The sequence below is a fragment of the Amblyomma mixtum genome, chromosome 9, assembly GCF_055824585.1.
Source record: "Amblyomma mixtum isolate Tamu chromosome 9, ASM5582458v1, whole genome shotgun sequence".
NCBI classification, from domain to species: Eukaryota; Metazoa; Arthropoda; class Arachnida; order Ixodida; family Ixodidae; genus Amblyomma; species Amblyomma mixtum.
In genome coordinates this window covers 8484022-8501597 of record NC_143020.1, presented here as the reverse complement: position 1 = coordinate 8501597, position 17576 = coordinate 8484022, and the positions used below count along the sequence as shown (strand labels likewise).

General features: G+C 51.7%; 1 protein-coding gene across 1 annotated transcript; it reads right to left on the bottom strand.

Moving 5' to 3' along the window:
* Positions 1-12438: 12438 nt before the first annotated feature.
* On the bottom strand, positions 12439-17115 carry LOC149328230 (BTB/POZ domain-containing protein 6-B-like). Its single transcript, XM_089558941.1, has 3 exons — positions 17098-17115; positions 14250-14470; positions 12439-12832 (listed from the first exon to the last, which is right to left on the bottom strand). Exons 1-3 carry the CDS (start codon positions 17113-17115, stop codon positions 12439-12441), a joined length of 633 nt encoding a protein of 210 aa, XP_089415067.1.
* Between the last annotated feature and the right edge of the window lie 461 nt (positions 17116-17576).

Here is a 17576-nt window from a genome sequence, read left to right as displayed (position 1 = left end):
GAGATACAAGTTATGATATTAAAACAAAATAATACATTAATCTGTTTTCAATATCACATTAATTTCCTTATCTCGCATTGAATATATTTACTGGGAGTGCGACACGAAGCATTAAACTAAATTAAACCATTTGGTGTAAGGGAAGTTTAGTAAATTAAATTCCACTTTGTGCAACTAATGTGGGGCTGGTTCTTAAGAATAAATTAAAAATTATCCTGTAAAATATGTTGCTAGTGTCTTCACGATGACTGTGTTTCACAAAATTCGGTGTTATTTTTGTTATGTTTGTTTTTGCTCTGTGATGGCCATAATTCAACTTACCATGACATCATGCATCTCTTTGCAGGCTTGGCACTTCGTGAGGCCATCGTGCAAGAACTGGACGAGGAATTTGTTTGAATGCAGTCCAGCAGCCCCCTTGCAAGTGGAGTGCAACGATTACTTCGGATATGACTGATCAGTTCACTGGAGGACAGCTCCGTTGAGCGCTTTATGGATGCTTTAGCCGTGCCGCAGCAGCTTGCCGAGAAGCTTTGTCCAACCTGATCGGCACTCACCACACTTGAAAATAAATTGTTTTCCCACAGCCTCTTCCACCATGCTCTTGGGCCCCTTTTCTTTACTCCCCAGGGTGACTGGTGGTAGCGCAAACCATCCTTTGTGCGCTAGAAGCGTGATTCTTGTAACTCAAAGCAATAAACGGGTCTTTTTTCTGGAATTCTTTCGCACCCTCATTTATGAATATTTGCTAGGTAGAATGTTATGTATGTACATCTATCCACAGTGCCGGTCATTGGCGAGTGGGTTAATTGCATGTGCAAGCGTTCGAAAGCTGGATCCCATTATTCGAAAGCTGGAAACCATTATTCGAAAGCTGGATGCCAATATTCCAAAGATGGAAACCATTATTCGAAAACTGGCTACCAATGTTTGAAAGTTGGATGCCAATATGAGACCTTTGCTGGTCCATGCTGCAGAACGAACATCGGGACTGCGTTGGCCGCTTGATCGGCCGAGCGTTGGCCCAAAACTGGCATGAAAGTAAGGCCAATGTGTGAAGTGGTAGCGCTCGGCCCAAATGCCAGTGTAGGACCGATGTTCGTGCCAAGTTTTGCCAACACTTGCGCGACGTTCGGCCAATGTTGTTGTGCTGCCTGGGAAAGGGCTCTGGTGAAACGGGCTAGAGACGGGGCATTGTCATGCGGTGTCCCGGACTAGGGACGCCGACCATGTAGCGGGGCCACTCTGTGGCTTTTCACCACCACCACCACGCTACATTTCACGATGTATCACAATAGGCAAAGACACAGAGAGTTGCGAATGAGAGAAGGATGAAAGGAAATTGCACGGGCCTGCCTACTGGCTCCAGCCGAGCCTATATTCGGCTCCATACCTCCACCTTCGGAAGCAAGACGAGGATTCACTCGAAGTCATTCTCCACAAAATTATTAAGCGGGCTCTGGACCTCCCCGTGAACACCTCCAACAAGCGCCTCCTGGGGCTGGGCATGGTGAACACATTTCGGGAGCTCCGGGAAGCCCACTTGACCAACCAATACACACGTCTCTTGAAGATATCGTCGGGTCGCCGCCTCCTTGCCCGACTACACATCCAACACACCACTCTCATGGAAGAGCGCGTACGTATTCCATCCGAGAGGAGATGCGCCTTCCACGTGCGCCCTCTTCCCGCTAACATGAACCGTGAGGACCATAATGGCCGGCGCCTGGCGCGGGCGGAAGCCCTGGCCCGCCACTATGGATCGAAATCCGGCGTATTCTGTGTGGATGCCTCCGGCCCCCACCATGGGGGATGGTTCACGGCAGCAATCGTCCACGAATCCAACACAGTGAACGGCCTTACTTTCAGAGCCTGTGACATAACACACGCGGAGGAGGTCGCCATTGCGTTGGCTGCATCTGATTCCAATTCAAAAACAATTATTCCCGACTCACGAGGGGCATGTCGGAACGTCGAGCAGGGCTGGGTACCGTATCTAGCCTACCGCATTCTCCAAAACAGCGTCTATACCGGGGACCCCGCTCACCGGAGTACTGTTTGGGCTCCTGCTCACATGGGCCTTGAGGGAAATGAGGCAGCTGACGCCGCCGCCCGCGCGCTTTCTCACCGGACATTCCCCTCCGACCCCGACGATCAGGAACTCGAATTCACTCCCGCTTACTCGTTTAAAGACATTTCTTTATTTTATCAATCTGGCCATGGTATTTATCCCCGCCCGTGTAAAGGTCTCTCAAAGGCGGAGGAGCGGCTTCTGCTTCGCCTATATACAAATACTTTGCTGTGCCCGGCAGCTCTCAAACACTTCGACCCTTCTTTCTCTGGCAGCTGTCCGCACTGTGCGGAGAAGTCTTCGGACATCTACCACATGGTGTGGGCCTGCTTCTCCAACCCTGCTATCCCCCCTCACCCCAACCCAACCCGGGAGGACTGGGAGGCGACCCTGCTCGGCTGCTCTGACCTGCAGGCCCAACAGGCCCTGGTCGCGCGAGCCCGAGCAGCGGCCGACGCCACTGGGGTCCCGACATAGGGACCTCCACCTAGTACTTGAGGGCTGGCGCCCTCTGGGTCAGCTCATACCTCACCTTCCGAAGTTTATCTGTAAATAAATGTTTTCCACCACCACCACCAGCCACCACCGCTGTCACGTGCAGATAGAGGAGAGTTCAAAGATCAGAGGAATGTGAAAAAGGAACGAAAAGACGCGCGCCGCAGCAACAACCACGTCCGCCGAAGCGGACGCTGGCTGAAAAAGATAAGCGGCCGTAGCCGCGATTCGTCACCACCTCCCCGGATGATGGTTGGTTGGTTGCGACTGAGAGAAGGACGAAAAGGAAAAGTGCACGGGCCTGCCAACTGGCCCAAGCCGAGCCACCACCGCTGCCACGTGCAGATAGAAGAGAGTTGAAAGATAAGAGGACAGAGTAAAAGAGAGAGAGTAAAGACACGCGTCGCAAAAACAGATACATGGCCGCAGCCCGGAGGCTGCAAACCGAATCGTCACCACCTCCTTCCCCTCTCTCCCCGGATGAAGGAAACGGGAGCCCTTAAATAGAATCGGCACAGACTCCCGCCTCTTTTCATCCAATCAGGAGCGTCCTAGTGGCTGATTGGCCTGGAAGGCTTGAACGCCATCCCTGGTAGCGTTCCGGTAGCTGTCCGGCCCGAACGCACAACGCGCTCCACGATGACGACGCGCGGGCACGGAGAGACGCAGGCTTGGACGCCGTCCTTGGGTAGCGTCTCGGTAGCTGACCGGCCGAACGCGCAACGCTCTCCACGAAGACGACGCGCAGGCTCGTTGAGACGCAGGCCTGGACGCCATCCTCGGGAGCGTTCCGGTGTTGGAAATTCATGTTCACAACACTGCTTTCAACGGCGACAAATTCGCGCTGGTTACCACGCAAACTTCGGTCCGGAGCCGCCGTTGCTATCGCATGCTCTCGCGCACAAGTCGGCCCAAAAAGACGAAAACACGACCAGAAAATGGCCGCCGATTACGTTACTTCCCAATGCGAAGTCTGAGCGCAGCTCATCAGCTGTTTCAACTTTTCCATAAATTGATGCAAAGAATTCCAGCAAGGTATACAATTGCAGACTTGCGAAGTTGTCACGAAGGGCTTCCACCGGTTGCCTCGCTCATGGCTAAAAAAAATTACTGAAGACACTTTGGAAATTCTAAACTGTGCTTGGCGAAAACCTTGTGGTATACCCACTTTCCGTGGCGGGCTTGACGCATGTGCGGTTTTTATTGTCTTCGGCGACTGCGGTCGCTTTTTTTATTGTAGTGTTTTAGAGCGCAGCTCTTTGGCGCCCGATTCGCGGCGTCGCCGTCGCCCGTTTGCCGTTCATTGTGCTCATTGGCGTTAGGGTTGACGTTTTACACTCCGATCATTTTAAGGAAAGGAAGCGCGCATAGCTGGCTCCCTGGGTCAGTGGACGTCGGTATCACGCTGTTTTGTTGTTGGTGCGGCCGTATAAGCCGTTGCCTAGCAACCGTCGCGGTGGACACCCGAACCGCACCGTACAGGAAGGGAGGAAGTGGGAGTGAAAGAAGAAACAGAAAGAGGGCCCGTGATGATTAAAATGAATTTGAGGAAAGTAAATTACGGAGAAGGTTGCGCCGCTGCGCGTAGGAGAGGCCACAGTTGGCACGATTCCCGCGCGCGGACGGACACCGCGAGCATGAGCCATTTAAGGCTTTCGCCTTAGAAGTTGTAGGCGGTTTGCAGAGGCGAACAGCGGCGGCTATGCGTATCGGCTCGGGCGGTGCGCATATCAAAATCCGCCGCCACCGATGCGGCGCTCTGATTATACCATTTCACGGAGGTGGCATTGCAGGAGGAACGAAGAGAGCAATTCAGTTATCGGGAAGTCGCGGGAGCCAGCGCGTGGGCGCATAAGAATGTTGCACGGCGAAGAGATAGCAGCGACTGACTGATGCCGCTGACGCTGCTAGGGGGTCAAGTGAACGTAGCTCTGCTTTCCGGCTTGGGATATGCGCACCATGATCCGCTGATGTTGAGCCGGCGCTTCGGCAACCGGAGACCTCCGCGCGCTATCGCGCGGTCGCCGCCACGCAGGAAGAGGGAGGGAGGTGCATGCAGTGGCGAACGGCGGCGGCTGTGTGTTTAGGCTTGGGCGGGCGGGAGGTAGCGCCAGGATCGCGTCCCGGCTTCGGAGCGGCTTAGGGAGTAGGGGGACAACAGCGACGCCGCGAAACGCAGGAACGGGCGCCTAAGAGCTGCACTCTCTAAAAAGAGAGAGGATATATACGAGTTTGCGTCACGTGACTTCCATCAGTGGTTGCGGCGCTCGGCTGCTGGCCCGAAAGACGCGGGTGCGATCCCGGCCACGGCGGCTAAATTTCGATGGAGGCGAAATTAGATCTTGAGGCCCGTCTAGTGTGCGATGTTATTGCACGTCAAAGAAGCCCAAATGGTCAAAATCTCCGGAGACCTTCGCTACGGCGTCCCCCATAGCCTGAGTCGCTTTGGGGCGTTAAACACCAATAAACCAAAGCCTTTCTTTCGGGAGCAGCTCCACCTGTTCTCGACCGTTCTCGATGTCTCCAAACGTTCCTTTTGTTTTTGTACAGGGGGCGGATGTGTCTTTTTAATCGAGGGTCCAAATAAACTTCTCTTATGAACCTTTTCTGCCATTGGATCATATTGCTTCTGTTCCTGTTCGCCCACTGGAAGGCAGCTACTTTTGAGTGTTCCTGTTCTGCCAGTGGAATGCGCCTTTCGCCTGAAAGCTCGGTTCAGTTGACAGCAGGGTGTGCTCTCTATGTGAAAGCCTGCCCTGACCTTCGTCTGACTTTCGCGGCAGAGGTAGGCCAGGGGCCGCTGTTCTTCCGCAACACACCGGGGCGCGGCGGAGACCATGTCTACCCATTGCGTGGACGGTGAGAGTGAAAGGTCGTACAAGAGCATTCCGGCCCCACCCCGCGTTGTGGCCTGGTAGGGGGCACTTGTACAACGTTCGCGGTCCGAAGTGGCCACACGCGGCTCAACAATGCCGGCCGCTATGGAGGACGGGGTGCTTCGGGTTGAACGCCACGGCACCCTTCGCATTTACTCCTCGTTAGGAGCGGTGTTTTGTCTGACGTTCCTTAACGGTTTCTTTGCGTTTTTTCCTGCTCTTTCAATATCTTCGTCTCGCTTGTCTGCGGCTCCTGAAGAGATTTTTCTTTTTGCCGCGAGAACGCGGCGACGGGAAAATCGCCTGCCGAGCTATTGGCTTGGAGATTTCGGCGCGTGCGGACGTGTGTGAGGTCAGTCAGGGAAGTGGTCGGCAAGCAAGCCTAGGCGGGGCTCTGACGCGCAGAGCTCAATGAATGACTGCACCGAGCGTTCAGTCACGAGATGCCGTCGCAGCAGCTGTGAAGAGAGAATTTGGTACGCCCTGTCACCGTCTGCACCATATCATGAGTATCACCCGGTCGACAACGCGAACCATACCACGCGCCACTACCCGACAGCAACACGGCCGTCATTCCTGCACCTTAATACGAGCCGCAACCTGCGAGCTATGCGGCAGTCCTTCGTTACCCGCCGCCAGACCACGCCCCACCGAGCTCACTGTGCCGTGAGCGGACGCGATTCTTCCAGGGGCATCAGTGGGCACCTTCCAGCCACTCTCAACCGCGCCGAACTGGCATTTGACGCTCTTATGACAGCAGACCACTCTGCTTCTACTGCGGACAACCTAGCCATGTGTATCGGTACTGCCGCTACCCTGAAAAGGGGGAGGCCTTTCCGCCTGCTACTGCTCTCCACCATTCCGACGCTGGCTCTGTCCAAATCGAGGACCCTCCGCTCATCAGGAAGCCGACTCACTGGGCGTCCGCCGCTTCGCCGACGCGTCGTAGCGATGCTGACGTTAGCGGACGGCGGACCCCGTGCCCCCGCCGGGGAAACTAACAGCCGCAACCGCACGAGGGGAGGCTGCAACCAGTCGAAGAGTTTCAAAGCCTTCAAAACCGCCGCAACTGCCGACCGCAACCCGTGACTATGACGCGCCTGTTCACATTGACAATGCCGCGCTACCACCAAAAATACCGGCTACATTACCTCCGAATACGCCGCACCAGATGAGCAGCTCTGAAGAAGAAACTGACAGCGGCGACCTTGCCGCAATTCCGCCTCAAATGTCGAAAGAGATGAGCAACCCAGATGACGTTGTTAGCGTGGACCTCGCCTTTGCATTTACGGGCTGGAGGTACACGCGCTGGTTGATACTGGGGCGGAATTTTCAATTATTAGCCAAAACCTGGCCAGCACGCTGCGCAAAGTAAAAACCGAATGGACTGAGCCAGTAATAAGAAGTGCTCTAGATCAGCTACAGGCACCGACTCGGATGTCCACTGCCCGGATAGGAAGAGGAAACTCAGTGCTCATTGACAGCTTCGTTATTCTCTCTGACTGCTTCAAAGACCTCACTTTGGGCATGGACTTTCTGCGCCTTCATGGAGCTTTAATCAAGTTTCAGGACAACGTCGTTGCCTTCACCAAAAATCATGGAGACCTTGGTTATGCGGAAGTACCACTTATGCCCTTAAGCGTCGCCACATTACGTCCGCGTACCCCGCCGCGGTGGCTGAGTGGTTACGGTGCTTGACTGTTGACCCGAAAGATGCGGGTTCGATCCCGACCGCGGCGTCCGAATTTCGATGGAGGCGAAATTCCAGAGGCCCGTGTACTGTGAGATGTCAGTGCACGTTAAAGAACCCCAGGTGGTCGAAATTTCCGGAGCCCGTCACTACGGCATCCCTCATACCCCGAGTTGCTTCGGGACGTTAAACCCCAATAAACCAATAAGCCAACCAAACATTACGTCCGCGATCATGCTCTCTTGTTGAAGTGAAGTGTGACGTGGCGCATACCGGCGATGGCGTCGCCGAACGGGCAGTCACCCGGCTACTCAGCCGAAGTGTCTCCATAGCTCGAGGGCTAGTCAACTTGGCCAATGGGCACACCGATGTGCTGCTGTGAAACTTCAGCGGCGAGCGTCCGAAAATTCCGAAAGGAACTACTGTGGCCTTATCCGACAGCCTCCCAAGTGCGCAGGTCTGTTTTGTGCTGCAACAGGAAGGATCAGTGAGCAAGGCGCCCGCAATCATCGTCGATGTGAGCCCAAATTTCTCGTCTTCAGAACGGGAACGCCTTTTGGATCTCATTGATCAATTTCTAGACTGTTTTGCTTCATAATCGCCGATCGGCCAAACGCTTTTGACCAAACATCGAATTATCACGGATAACGCGATTCGTCCGATTCGACGATATCCTGACCGTATGGCTCCGAAAGAACGCGAAGCCATTCAGCGCAAGATGGTCGAAATGCTTAGACACGACGTTATCCAGCCGTCACAGAGTCCCTGGGCTTCCCTCGTGGTACTTGTTAAAAAAAAAAGACGGCAGCTTACGATTTTTCATTGACTGCCGCAAGCTCAACCAAGTGACCAAAAGGACGTGTGCCCTCTCTCTCGCATCGATGATTCCCTTCATCGGCTACAACATGCACGTTACATTCTCATCAATGGATTTGAAAAGTGGATATTGGCAAACTGAAGTAGATGAGGACGATCGGGAGAAGATAGCATTCGTCACTCCCGACGGATTGTATGAGTTCTTCCCTTCGGTTTATGCACGGCACCAGCAACATTTCAGAGCCTGATGTACACTGTCCTCTCCAGACTTACTTGGCAAACATACCTGGCGTATCTTGACGACGTGATCGTGTTTTCGGCCACCATCGAGGAGCATCTACACCGTTTGCTAGCTGTGTATCGGGCCATACGATCTTAGGGCCTCACACTAAAACCCGAGAAGTGCCAACTCGGTTACGAGGAGCTGCAATTCTTGGGGCACGTCGTTAGCCAAGAAGGTGTACGGCCTGATCCCGAAAAGCCCTCCGCAGTCGCCAGGTTCCCAACACCTACGGACAAAAAGACGTTGCGGCGCTTCCTGGGGCTTTGCGCCTATTACCGTCGATTTATTGCTGGCTTCTCACGATTGGCTGGCCATTAACTTCACTGATACGAGACAACTCTGGCGTGAAGAAGGGCACCAAGCTTTTTATGAGCTCCGGAGACGTCTACAGATGCCACCTGTCCTGGTACACTTTGACAACGACGCCCCTGCCCTGCTTCATACCGATGCGATCAATATGGGTTTAGGTGCTGTATTGGTACAGCGCCAGGATGGTTTGTAAAAAGTTATTGCTTATGCCAGAAGGACTCTGTCTAAGGTAGAAGCGAACTACTCGGCAACACAAAAAGAGCGCCTTGCAGTGGTATGGGCGGTTAGGAAGTTCCGCCCTCACTTGTACGCCCGCCCCTTTCAAGTCGTTAGCGACCATCACTCTGTCTGTTGGCTGACGAACTTAAAGGACCCTTCAGGGAGACTCGCGCGTTGGAGCCTACGGTTACAAGAGTTCAACGCGACGGTTATTTACAAAACCGGAAAGAAGCATACGGAAGCTGACTGCCTTTCGCGAGCACCGGTCGAACCTTGCATCATGACCGATGAAAACACCGGCTTTTTAGGAGTCATAGATGACGCAAATCTTTCCAACAGCAGCGAGAGGACCGGGAATTGTTCCCTCATATTGATTTCTTGGAAAAGCGAACTACGGTTGTGCCTAAGATTTTCGCACGTAGCCTTTCTTCATTCTTTATTCGCAACGACGTAATTCACAAGAACTTGCGTCCTGGGGGAAACAGTCGTCTACTCGTCATCCCAACATCTCTACGCACTGAATTCTTGCAAGCGCTCCACGACGAGCAACCGCCGACCACCTAGGCTACACCGGCATGTTGGCTAGAGTACAGAGCGGATACTACTTGCCGAAACTGCCGGCGACAGTGAAGCACTATCTACGGACGTGCGTACACTGCCAACGCCGTAAATCAGCCCCTGGAAAACCAGCCGGCCTACTCCACCCTCTTCAAGTGCGAAAGACACCTTTCAAGCAAATTGGCATGGACCCCCTGGGACCGTTTCCGATGTCTACTGCCAGTAATAAATGGACACTCGTCGCCACTGATTATCTAATTCGCTACGCGGAGACAAAGGCTCTGCCCGGAGGTACCGCCGCCGAAGCAGCTCGATTCTTCGTTGAGAACATTGTCCTCAGGCGTGGCGCTCCGGCACTCATTGTAACCAGAGGAACTGCATTTATGGCCGAGCTTTTGGAGACCGTTCTCCGCCTCAGCGGTACCAGGCATCCTAAAACGACGGCCTATCACCCTCAAACCAATGGAATCACAGAGCGCCTCAGTAAGACCATCGTAGACATGTTTTGTACGTACGTCGACGTGGATCACAAGAATTGGGACGAAATTCATCCATACGTCACATTCGCTTACAATACGGCACAAGACACAACTCGCTTGACGGCTTTCAGCCTCCTTCATAGGTGACCAGTGACAACTATGCTGGATTCTATGTTGCTCCCGAATGCCTAAGGCGACGATCTGGATCAGGACGCCGAGGAATTCGCACAGCGAGCTGAAGAAGCTCGCAAACTAGCGCGTGTGCGGATCAGAACTCAGCAGGAGTATGATGCACGACGCTACAATATTCGCCACAGACATGTTGTATGAACCTGGCAACAAAGTGCTGATCAGGACGCCTATTCGCCGCCATGGAATTTCGAAACACCTATTACAGCGATACTTCGGGCCTTATCTTGTTCTGAGACGTTTAACCGACGTAACGTATGAGGTGGTGCCAGCCGGGGTATCGACATCCAAGCGACGCCACCAGTAAGTCGTCGTCGTCCATGTTGTACGTATGAAGCCGTACCACTCGGACTTATCTTGACCTCCTACTGCCTTTTGTGGACACTGGGACGATGCTTCCTTAGGAGGGGGGCAAATGCCGCATAGAGGAAGAAGACACCAAAGATGACGACTGGGTCTAGGAGCGCGAAGCTGGAAGAGAAAGACGATGAAACGCGGGACTCTTTCTGGTTGATCAGTCAACCGTTTTTATCTTTAAGCCCTCCTTGGGGTTCTATCAAGTCGCGACAATATGCATGCCGATGAAGTGACGCTGATATACGCAGTACTTTGCCAGCTACAGAGCGCAGTGATTAAAGACCGTACCTTTACAACAAAGGCATACTTGCAACAAACTTCATCCAGAGGGCTAAACAATACACCGTAGTTTGCCTGCAAATTTCTAAAAAAAAAAAAAAGAAACGATGGGTGCTTCATTCGGCTTGTTTCCTACATTTTGTTTTTAAGTCCGATCCATGAGCTTCAACAAACCGGTATGGTGTCCAGAGTGGACTAGAAATGAATGGTGAGGTGTCTTGCCAACCTCCGGCGGCTGACACTTTCCATACAGCAGGACAGGCCCCAGATTTGTCGACATCGCACCAGCAGCAGAAATGCGCGCTCAAGTGTGCTCCACTCCGGTACATGCTTCAGATCGGCTTGTCAAGTGGTGCGCGGCAACGAAATTTACTCTTCTTTCCAGGAACAATTCTTTAGACAAATTGATATGAAATATATTTCACCCCCGATAAACAAAACTAGACTAGTCCTCGAAGAGCTGTTTCGTGCCTCTCTAATCTTGGATGACTCACTTAACGGCGGACTTCTATTAGATGGGGATTATTGAACGTTTATTACAGTATGGGCTACATAGGTCTGATTAGGTAGAATACACGGCTGTGTGTGCTGCGTAGTTGTTCAAGTGGGGACGCCGCGGAATCCGAGCCGTCTGCCCCTTGGCTATAAGATGGTGAGGAGGACGGCGGCCGTCGGGCCAATGCGCTCGACGCATCGCCTGCGAGGGTGGCTGGCTGCTGCTCCGACAGCGGACGCAGCGGAGGGTGCGTTGCCGGTACAGCTGGCGCCATCCACCGGAGCGTCTTGTAACAGAGCTTCTTTCGATTTCAGAGAAGTCTGTTCCAAGGTGAGCCGCCGCGGTGGCTCAGTGGTTATGGCGCTCGGCTGCTGACCCGAAAGACGCGGGTTCGATCCCGGCCGCGGCTGCCGAATTTCGATGGAGGCGAAATTATAGATCCCCGTGTGCTGTGCAGTGTCAGTGCATGTCAAAGAACCCCAGGTTATCGAAATTTACCCAGCTTTTCACTACGGCGTCCCTCATAGCCCGAGCCCCTTCGGGGCTTTACACCCCACAAACCTAACCATCTTTAAAGAAGGGCAATGGCATGCGTGTAAACGCCACCAAAAGTCACCCTTCTTGTATCGTTGGCTGTTGCCTGCGCTTATCTCGTTGAAAACTGAAGTATAGACTAAGAAGGAGGACAAACATACTTTATTATGACACAAATACCCAACACCTCGCATCTTCTTTCCTGGTTGCCCGCAAAAGAATCAATCAATCAATCAATCAATCAAACGTTTTTATTTTCATCACAAATTGATGAGGGTTGGTTCAGCCAAAAAAGTGGAAACAACTTCCACTTGAAACAGCCGGAACCCCCTGTATACATGACTTGCAGCGCGCGACTAGCGCAACAAATGCACGCGACTAGCGCAACAAAGGCAACACCTGTTCACGCCTTCGCTGATGAAGCAAAGCAAAGGGTGCAATGTGCGAAAATTCTCAGCGTGCTAAACAGGAATCGCATAACTGAACTCAAGATTAAGAAGGAATGATCCTTTCCGAGGAAACAGACAAACGTTTAAACGTGGGACCTGGATGTATGACCGCCGGGCTAGGTTACGCCAGTGGCTCTGGCTTTAGCACTGGTGAGTAGATGTTCGAGGTAGGGCGTCTGCATCGGGCGCATCATGTTATTCTTCTTCTCTCACAATGCTGCTGAAGACTGCGCGAGCCTCGTGGTTGTCTAGGATTCCCCACAGGTTCGGTCCAGTAGCGAACTCCTCTGCCGTGAGCGCGAGGAACCGAAGTTTGGTAAGAATGTTATCACGAGCGCTCAGAGCTCAGGCTCTTCAACAGCAGCGGCTGTGTGAAGCCACTGCTCCTGTGCCCTTCTGTGGAGGGCCTGCATAACCGAAATCTCGGGCACGTCAACGACATGGTCGATGACGTAATCGACCGTGTATTCCGAAGAACATGCGAACGCTTCTGACGACAACACGGTGAGGCTATCTGCAAGGAGGATGTCCAATGCAGGGAGGTCACTGTGATCTCCACCCATAGTGATGGCGTAGTCCAAGACCGGGCACACATCCTCCGGCTTCATGTTGTGCTTCACGTGAGCAATGCACTTTTCTGCGATTTCTGGCACCAGGTACTTGAGAGCCGAGCTTCGAGTGCACAGGGCCTGATGCACGGTTTTCGCTTCCAGCTGGCCGCTGTAGAAGTACCTGCATTGTACACAATGCATTACAAGTTCCTGCATCTTCTAAATTTCTGAAGCCGCTTCAGAGTTTCAAAAAAATTGAACTAAAGTTAAGTTTTTAATTTAATTTCTGACAATGACCGACAATAATGCAAACGAAACAAAACGTAGCACTGCCAAAAACAAGCCGGTAGAGCCGAGACTGCTTCTGCTTAATAGCAGCTGGTCTCAACAGCGTTTTCAAAAGGTGAAACAGTCAAAATAAAGCGTGTCGCAAATTTTGTTGCACTATTGTTTTTTTGCAGTAGGCCAGTAGAGCAGCGCTGTACAAGTTTCAGAACTTTTGACAGGATGCCATAGGCGATATCCTTGGTTGGTAGAGGCAAGGACATCATCAGTGATTTTACTTTGCTCCCGCAGTAAATGTCCTTCAAGTTTTCCTCACGTAAGGTTCAAGCATATAGAGACAGCCTGGTAGCATCGCAAATGGTATGGGGGCAGTATGTATAAGAAAGACGCAATCGCTTGAGGAAGCGTCTTTCTTATACATAGGGCAACCATATCCTTTCCGATCCGACCGAGCAGTCTTTATATGCTTCAAGAATAGTCGCACCACGCGATGAAAGCATGAAGGAAATATACTGCGGGAACAAAGCTAAATCAGTGGTGAGGTTCCTGCGTCGACCAACCAGGGTCGTCGCCGACAGCATCCTGTCAAAAGTCCCCAAACTTGTACAGCGCTGCTGTGCTGGCATATTGCAAGAAAAAAACAACAAGAAAGACGAAATCGCTTGAGGATGCGGCCGCCATGATGACTCAGTGGTTATGGCACTCGGCTGCTCACCCGAATGGCGCGGATTCGATCCCGGTCCGCGGCGATCGAATATCAATGGAGGCGAAATTCTAGAGGTCCGTGTACTGTGCGATGTCAGTGCGCGTTAAAGAACCCCAGGTGGCCGGAATTTCCGGAACCCTTCACTACGACGTCCCTCACTGCCTGAGTCGTTTTGGGGCGTTAAACCCTAAGCCGCCTCGGTGGCTCAATGGTTGAAGCACTCATCTGCTGAGCCGGAGCACCCGGCTTCGAACCCGACCGCGGCGGACGCGTTTCGATGGAGGCGGAACGCAAAAATGCGCCCGTGTGCTGTGTGATATCAGTTCCCGTTAAAGATCCCCAGGTGGTCGAAATTATTCCAGAGACCTCCACTACGGCACTTCTTTCTCTCTTTCATTTCCACCTTGCTCCCTTCCCTTATGGCACAGTTCAGGTGTCCACCGAGATATGTGAGACAGATACTGCGCCATTTCCTTTCCCCCAAAACCAATTTACCGTCCCTCATGAACCACCTTGAGGATGCTAAGTTTACCACCACAACGATCATGGCAAACATGTAACGCCACATAGCGGTGGATCAACTGCCAAATCACTTGAGTGAACGTGCCGAAGACGGTCAAGAACGCCTTCCGGGTGCAAGTCGGTGATGATTACACGTTCTTCCTTGGGGACGTCTCCGTTGAACTTGGCTTTGAAGACATTGTTCTGCAGCGCCAACATCAGGCGATGCGCCTTGAATGACTTCCGCTGGTGGGGAAAGTGGGCATAATCCACGATGATCTCTATGTCGGCAATGTCCTCAGCGTTGAGAAATCTTGCAAAAGAGGACTGAAAGTGAAGGACAGAGGTCGGGATTATGTCGTAGTTTGTCAGCGACTTCGCGTCACCAAATCAATGACCACACCTTCACAACCCGGTTCTACAAACAAAAAAAAACTAAAAGGGCGCCCACATTCTAGTCCTTATCGATGCTGGTGAAGCAAAGGACCTCCTTGGTCCGTTAAGCTCAAAGCCCGTCTGCTAATGCATACGCCCGCCCACTCTTCTCTGTTTCTCGCGCAGAAACTTTAAGATGTGCCGCACCGACATGCCCAACAGTCAACTTGTGATTACACAGGGTGTTTCACCGAAGAGTTTACAGTATTTTTAAAGATAGGCTTCTTGAGTTAAAAGAGCGCCTTTTAAGGCATAGCATTGAGAGCAGTCTGCGAGTGCAGCTCGGCAAAAAGATGAGTGCGACGATTTTGCCTCAACTATGGCCAATGCACTGCGGCAGGTGCAGAGACAAATGGCGTACTTAACAGGATATGATGCGATTGTAAAATGCAGCATGACACTGTACAGCGCTCAAGTGGAAGTAACACCGGAAGCAGGTGAATGATCAGGGACGTAGGCTGAGTGCAAACTCAAGGAAAATCACACATGTGCCTAACTGAATACGGTGTTGCGTGTCATAATCGTTCTGGAACCGAAATCAACGTTGAATGAACTTTTAAACAATGTCATATGCTGAACAAGAACACTTCCGTTCTCGAGAATAACTTCCTGCAGAGCGTAAAATGCCATCAGATGTTATGGTATGTCATTTCGTTGTGTGACGTGAGTCATTTTGTTGGCCTGGTGGCAGGACACAGAAGCCGCTAATTGGGCCTTACGTGCGCAAAACCTCGCACAACTTGAGAAAAGTGGCCTACAGTTATGACGTGAGTGTCGTCGTTTCGGCTCCTAACAAGCTGGTAAAGTTGTGCCCCCAAATCTGCAACTTAAGAAAGCAGGGTTGCCAGATTAAGCACGATACTCCTTCCACCAAGTGCCCCGTAGGAGTGGTCTACGCTATTCACTTAACGTGTGGCAAGTTTTATGTCGGCCCGACTGGCCGCTGCATCAACGAGCGTTTGGGGGACCATGCCCGAAATTTAGCAGATTTCGAAGATAAGTACGCACATTTGCTTGCGCACGTAACGAGCAGCGACAGTTGCGAGGCACGGTTAAATGAGACGAAAATTCTTGGCAACAGCACAGTTAAACTACATATGTTAGTCTGGAGGTTTTTTACATAATGAAATTTAGCTGTAGGTGTGTCAGCACTCCATCTTTATCTCTTTTTGCCTCCGAGTTCGAATTTTTAGATTCAGCTCTCAAGTAACTGTTCTTTTTCTTTTCGGATTTTTGGCTGCCTGCCTGTTTCTGCGTTCGCATATGATTGCCTTTGTTCACCTTCTCCTCCATGTCACCCTTCTTTACCCATGAAACTTCACCTTACATAAGGTGCTTCCTGGCTTCAATAAAATTTCAGTTGTGAGTTAGTGCTTGTGCCTCGTCCTCGTTCCTCCCTTGTGGTGTGCATGATCTGGCGCTAGTTTTTCTCTAATTCCAGTCATGACTTGTGACTAGTAATGACTGGTTACGACTTTCACGCCAGATATAACGGACGGACAGAGTCATGGCTGCGAATATGAGCCATTAAAGGCTTTCACCTTAATACATCCGCTACGCACCTTGGTCTCGGTGGCTGTTGGCTTCCGTAGTGTATGCCATAACGAGCCCCTCATCCTCCTTCCCTTGCCTGCTTAATTCCTTAACGAGGGCCTCGAATCTGGCAGACTTGATGCCGCAGGTAGCATGTGAGAGTTCTCGCACAGTTTCCGCCCTCACAGCTCGACCATGTTCCTACGTGACACTCGACAGGACGTGCCACGTCTACCGCTACGGACGAGAGTGGCGCTAGTGAACACTCTCAAGGTTCGCTTGTACTGCACATATATAGCCACAAAAGCAGAAGACTGGACAGCCGTCGCCGTAGCTCAGAACAATACCGAAAAAAAAAGCAACCTTAGCCCAGTTGGTAGAGCACCGGACGCTAAATCAGAGTTCGTGGGTTTGGTTCCCACCTGAGGCATGTGGTTGCTTCTATTCTGCTTTTATTAATCTCCCGCTGCTGAAAAAAATGCGAATTAAGAAAAAGTGCGTTCCCTCGCCTCCCTAGTTTTGGTGGCGGTTGGCTTCCGTCATGTAAACATTTGAGGTGCTGTAGCCAGTATCTTAGGCCCTATCACGTTGTCTGAATTCCTCTCCTTAACGCTGAGATAAATGGCGAATATCTAGCTGCATTTTAAAAAAAGTGCTTTAGCAGCATTTCTGCTTCAGTTCTGCAAAGTCAAGCGGCGAGGCCAAAAGTATCGCAGCAGCAACAGGACAGTGTAATATGAAGCGACACCAGAAACCACGCAGTTCATTCCTCATTCTGCTAACGATATAAAACACTACAGGATGCCTACAAGAAGGCAACCGTGCTTTTGCACTGCGTAACACACAATTCCTATATACGTCTCTGAGCGCATTTATTTTTCAAAGAATATGCCTACCCCACAGTGCAGCTGTAATGATCAGAAACATTTTTTCTGAAATTCCGCGAGGCGTCTCAATTCGTTGCGAACGCTTACAAAAAAACGCACCTCCCTGTAGGCGTTCATAGCGGTTCACTGGTAACGGTAGTCTTCGCAGAGGTTCTAACGTAAAAATGTTGCTGGTCGCTCTCTTCGCGATGTGGTTTATAGCTTATGGGGTTTATCGTCCCAAAGCGACTCAGGCTATGAGGGATGCCGTAGTGAAGGAGTCTGGAAGTTTCGACCTCCTGGGGTTCTGTAACGTGCACTGGCATCGCACAGTAGACGGGCCGCTGGAATTTCGCTTTCATCAAAATTCAACCGCCGCGGCCGGGATCGAACCCGCGTCTTTCCGGTCAGCAGCCGAACGCCATAACCACTGAGCCACCATTGCGGCTCTTCGCGAAATGGGGCTAACCGTCATTACAGTCGGTCTACGCCAATGGCTGAAAGGCCGGCTCTGAGGGGTATTTGCCGCGCGCATCTGTATTTTTATCTGCCTACTGTAAGAGTTTAAAGATTAGGACCCGACTAACGTACTATGGCCA

Excerpts from the sequence above, each read along its gene's own strand:
- LOC149328230 (XM_089558941.1), bottom strand. Across the intron at positions 12,833-14,249 it reads GGCGTTCTTGACCGTCTTCG|GTACTTCTACAGCGGCCAGC; the intron begins GCACGTTCACTC and ends TGTACAATGCAG.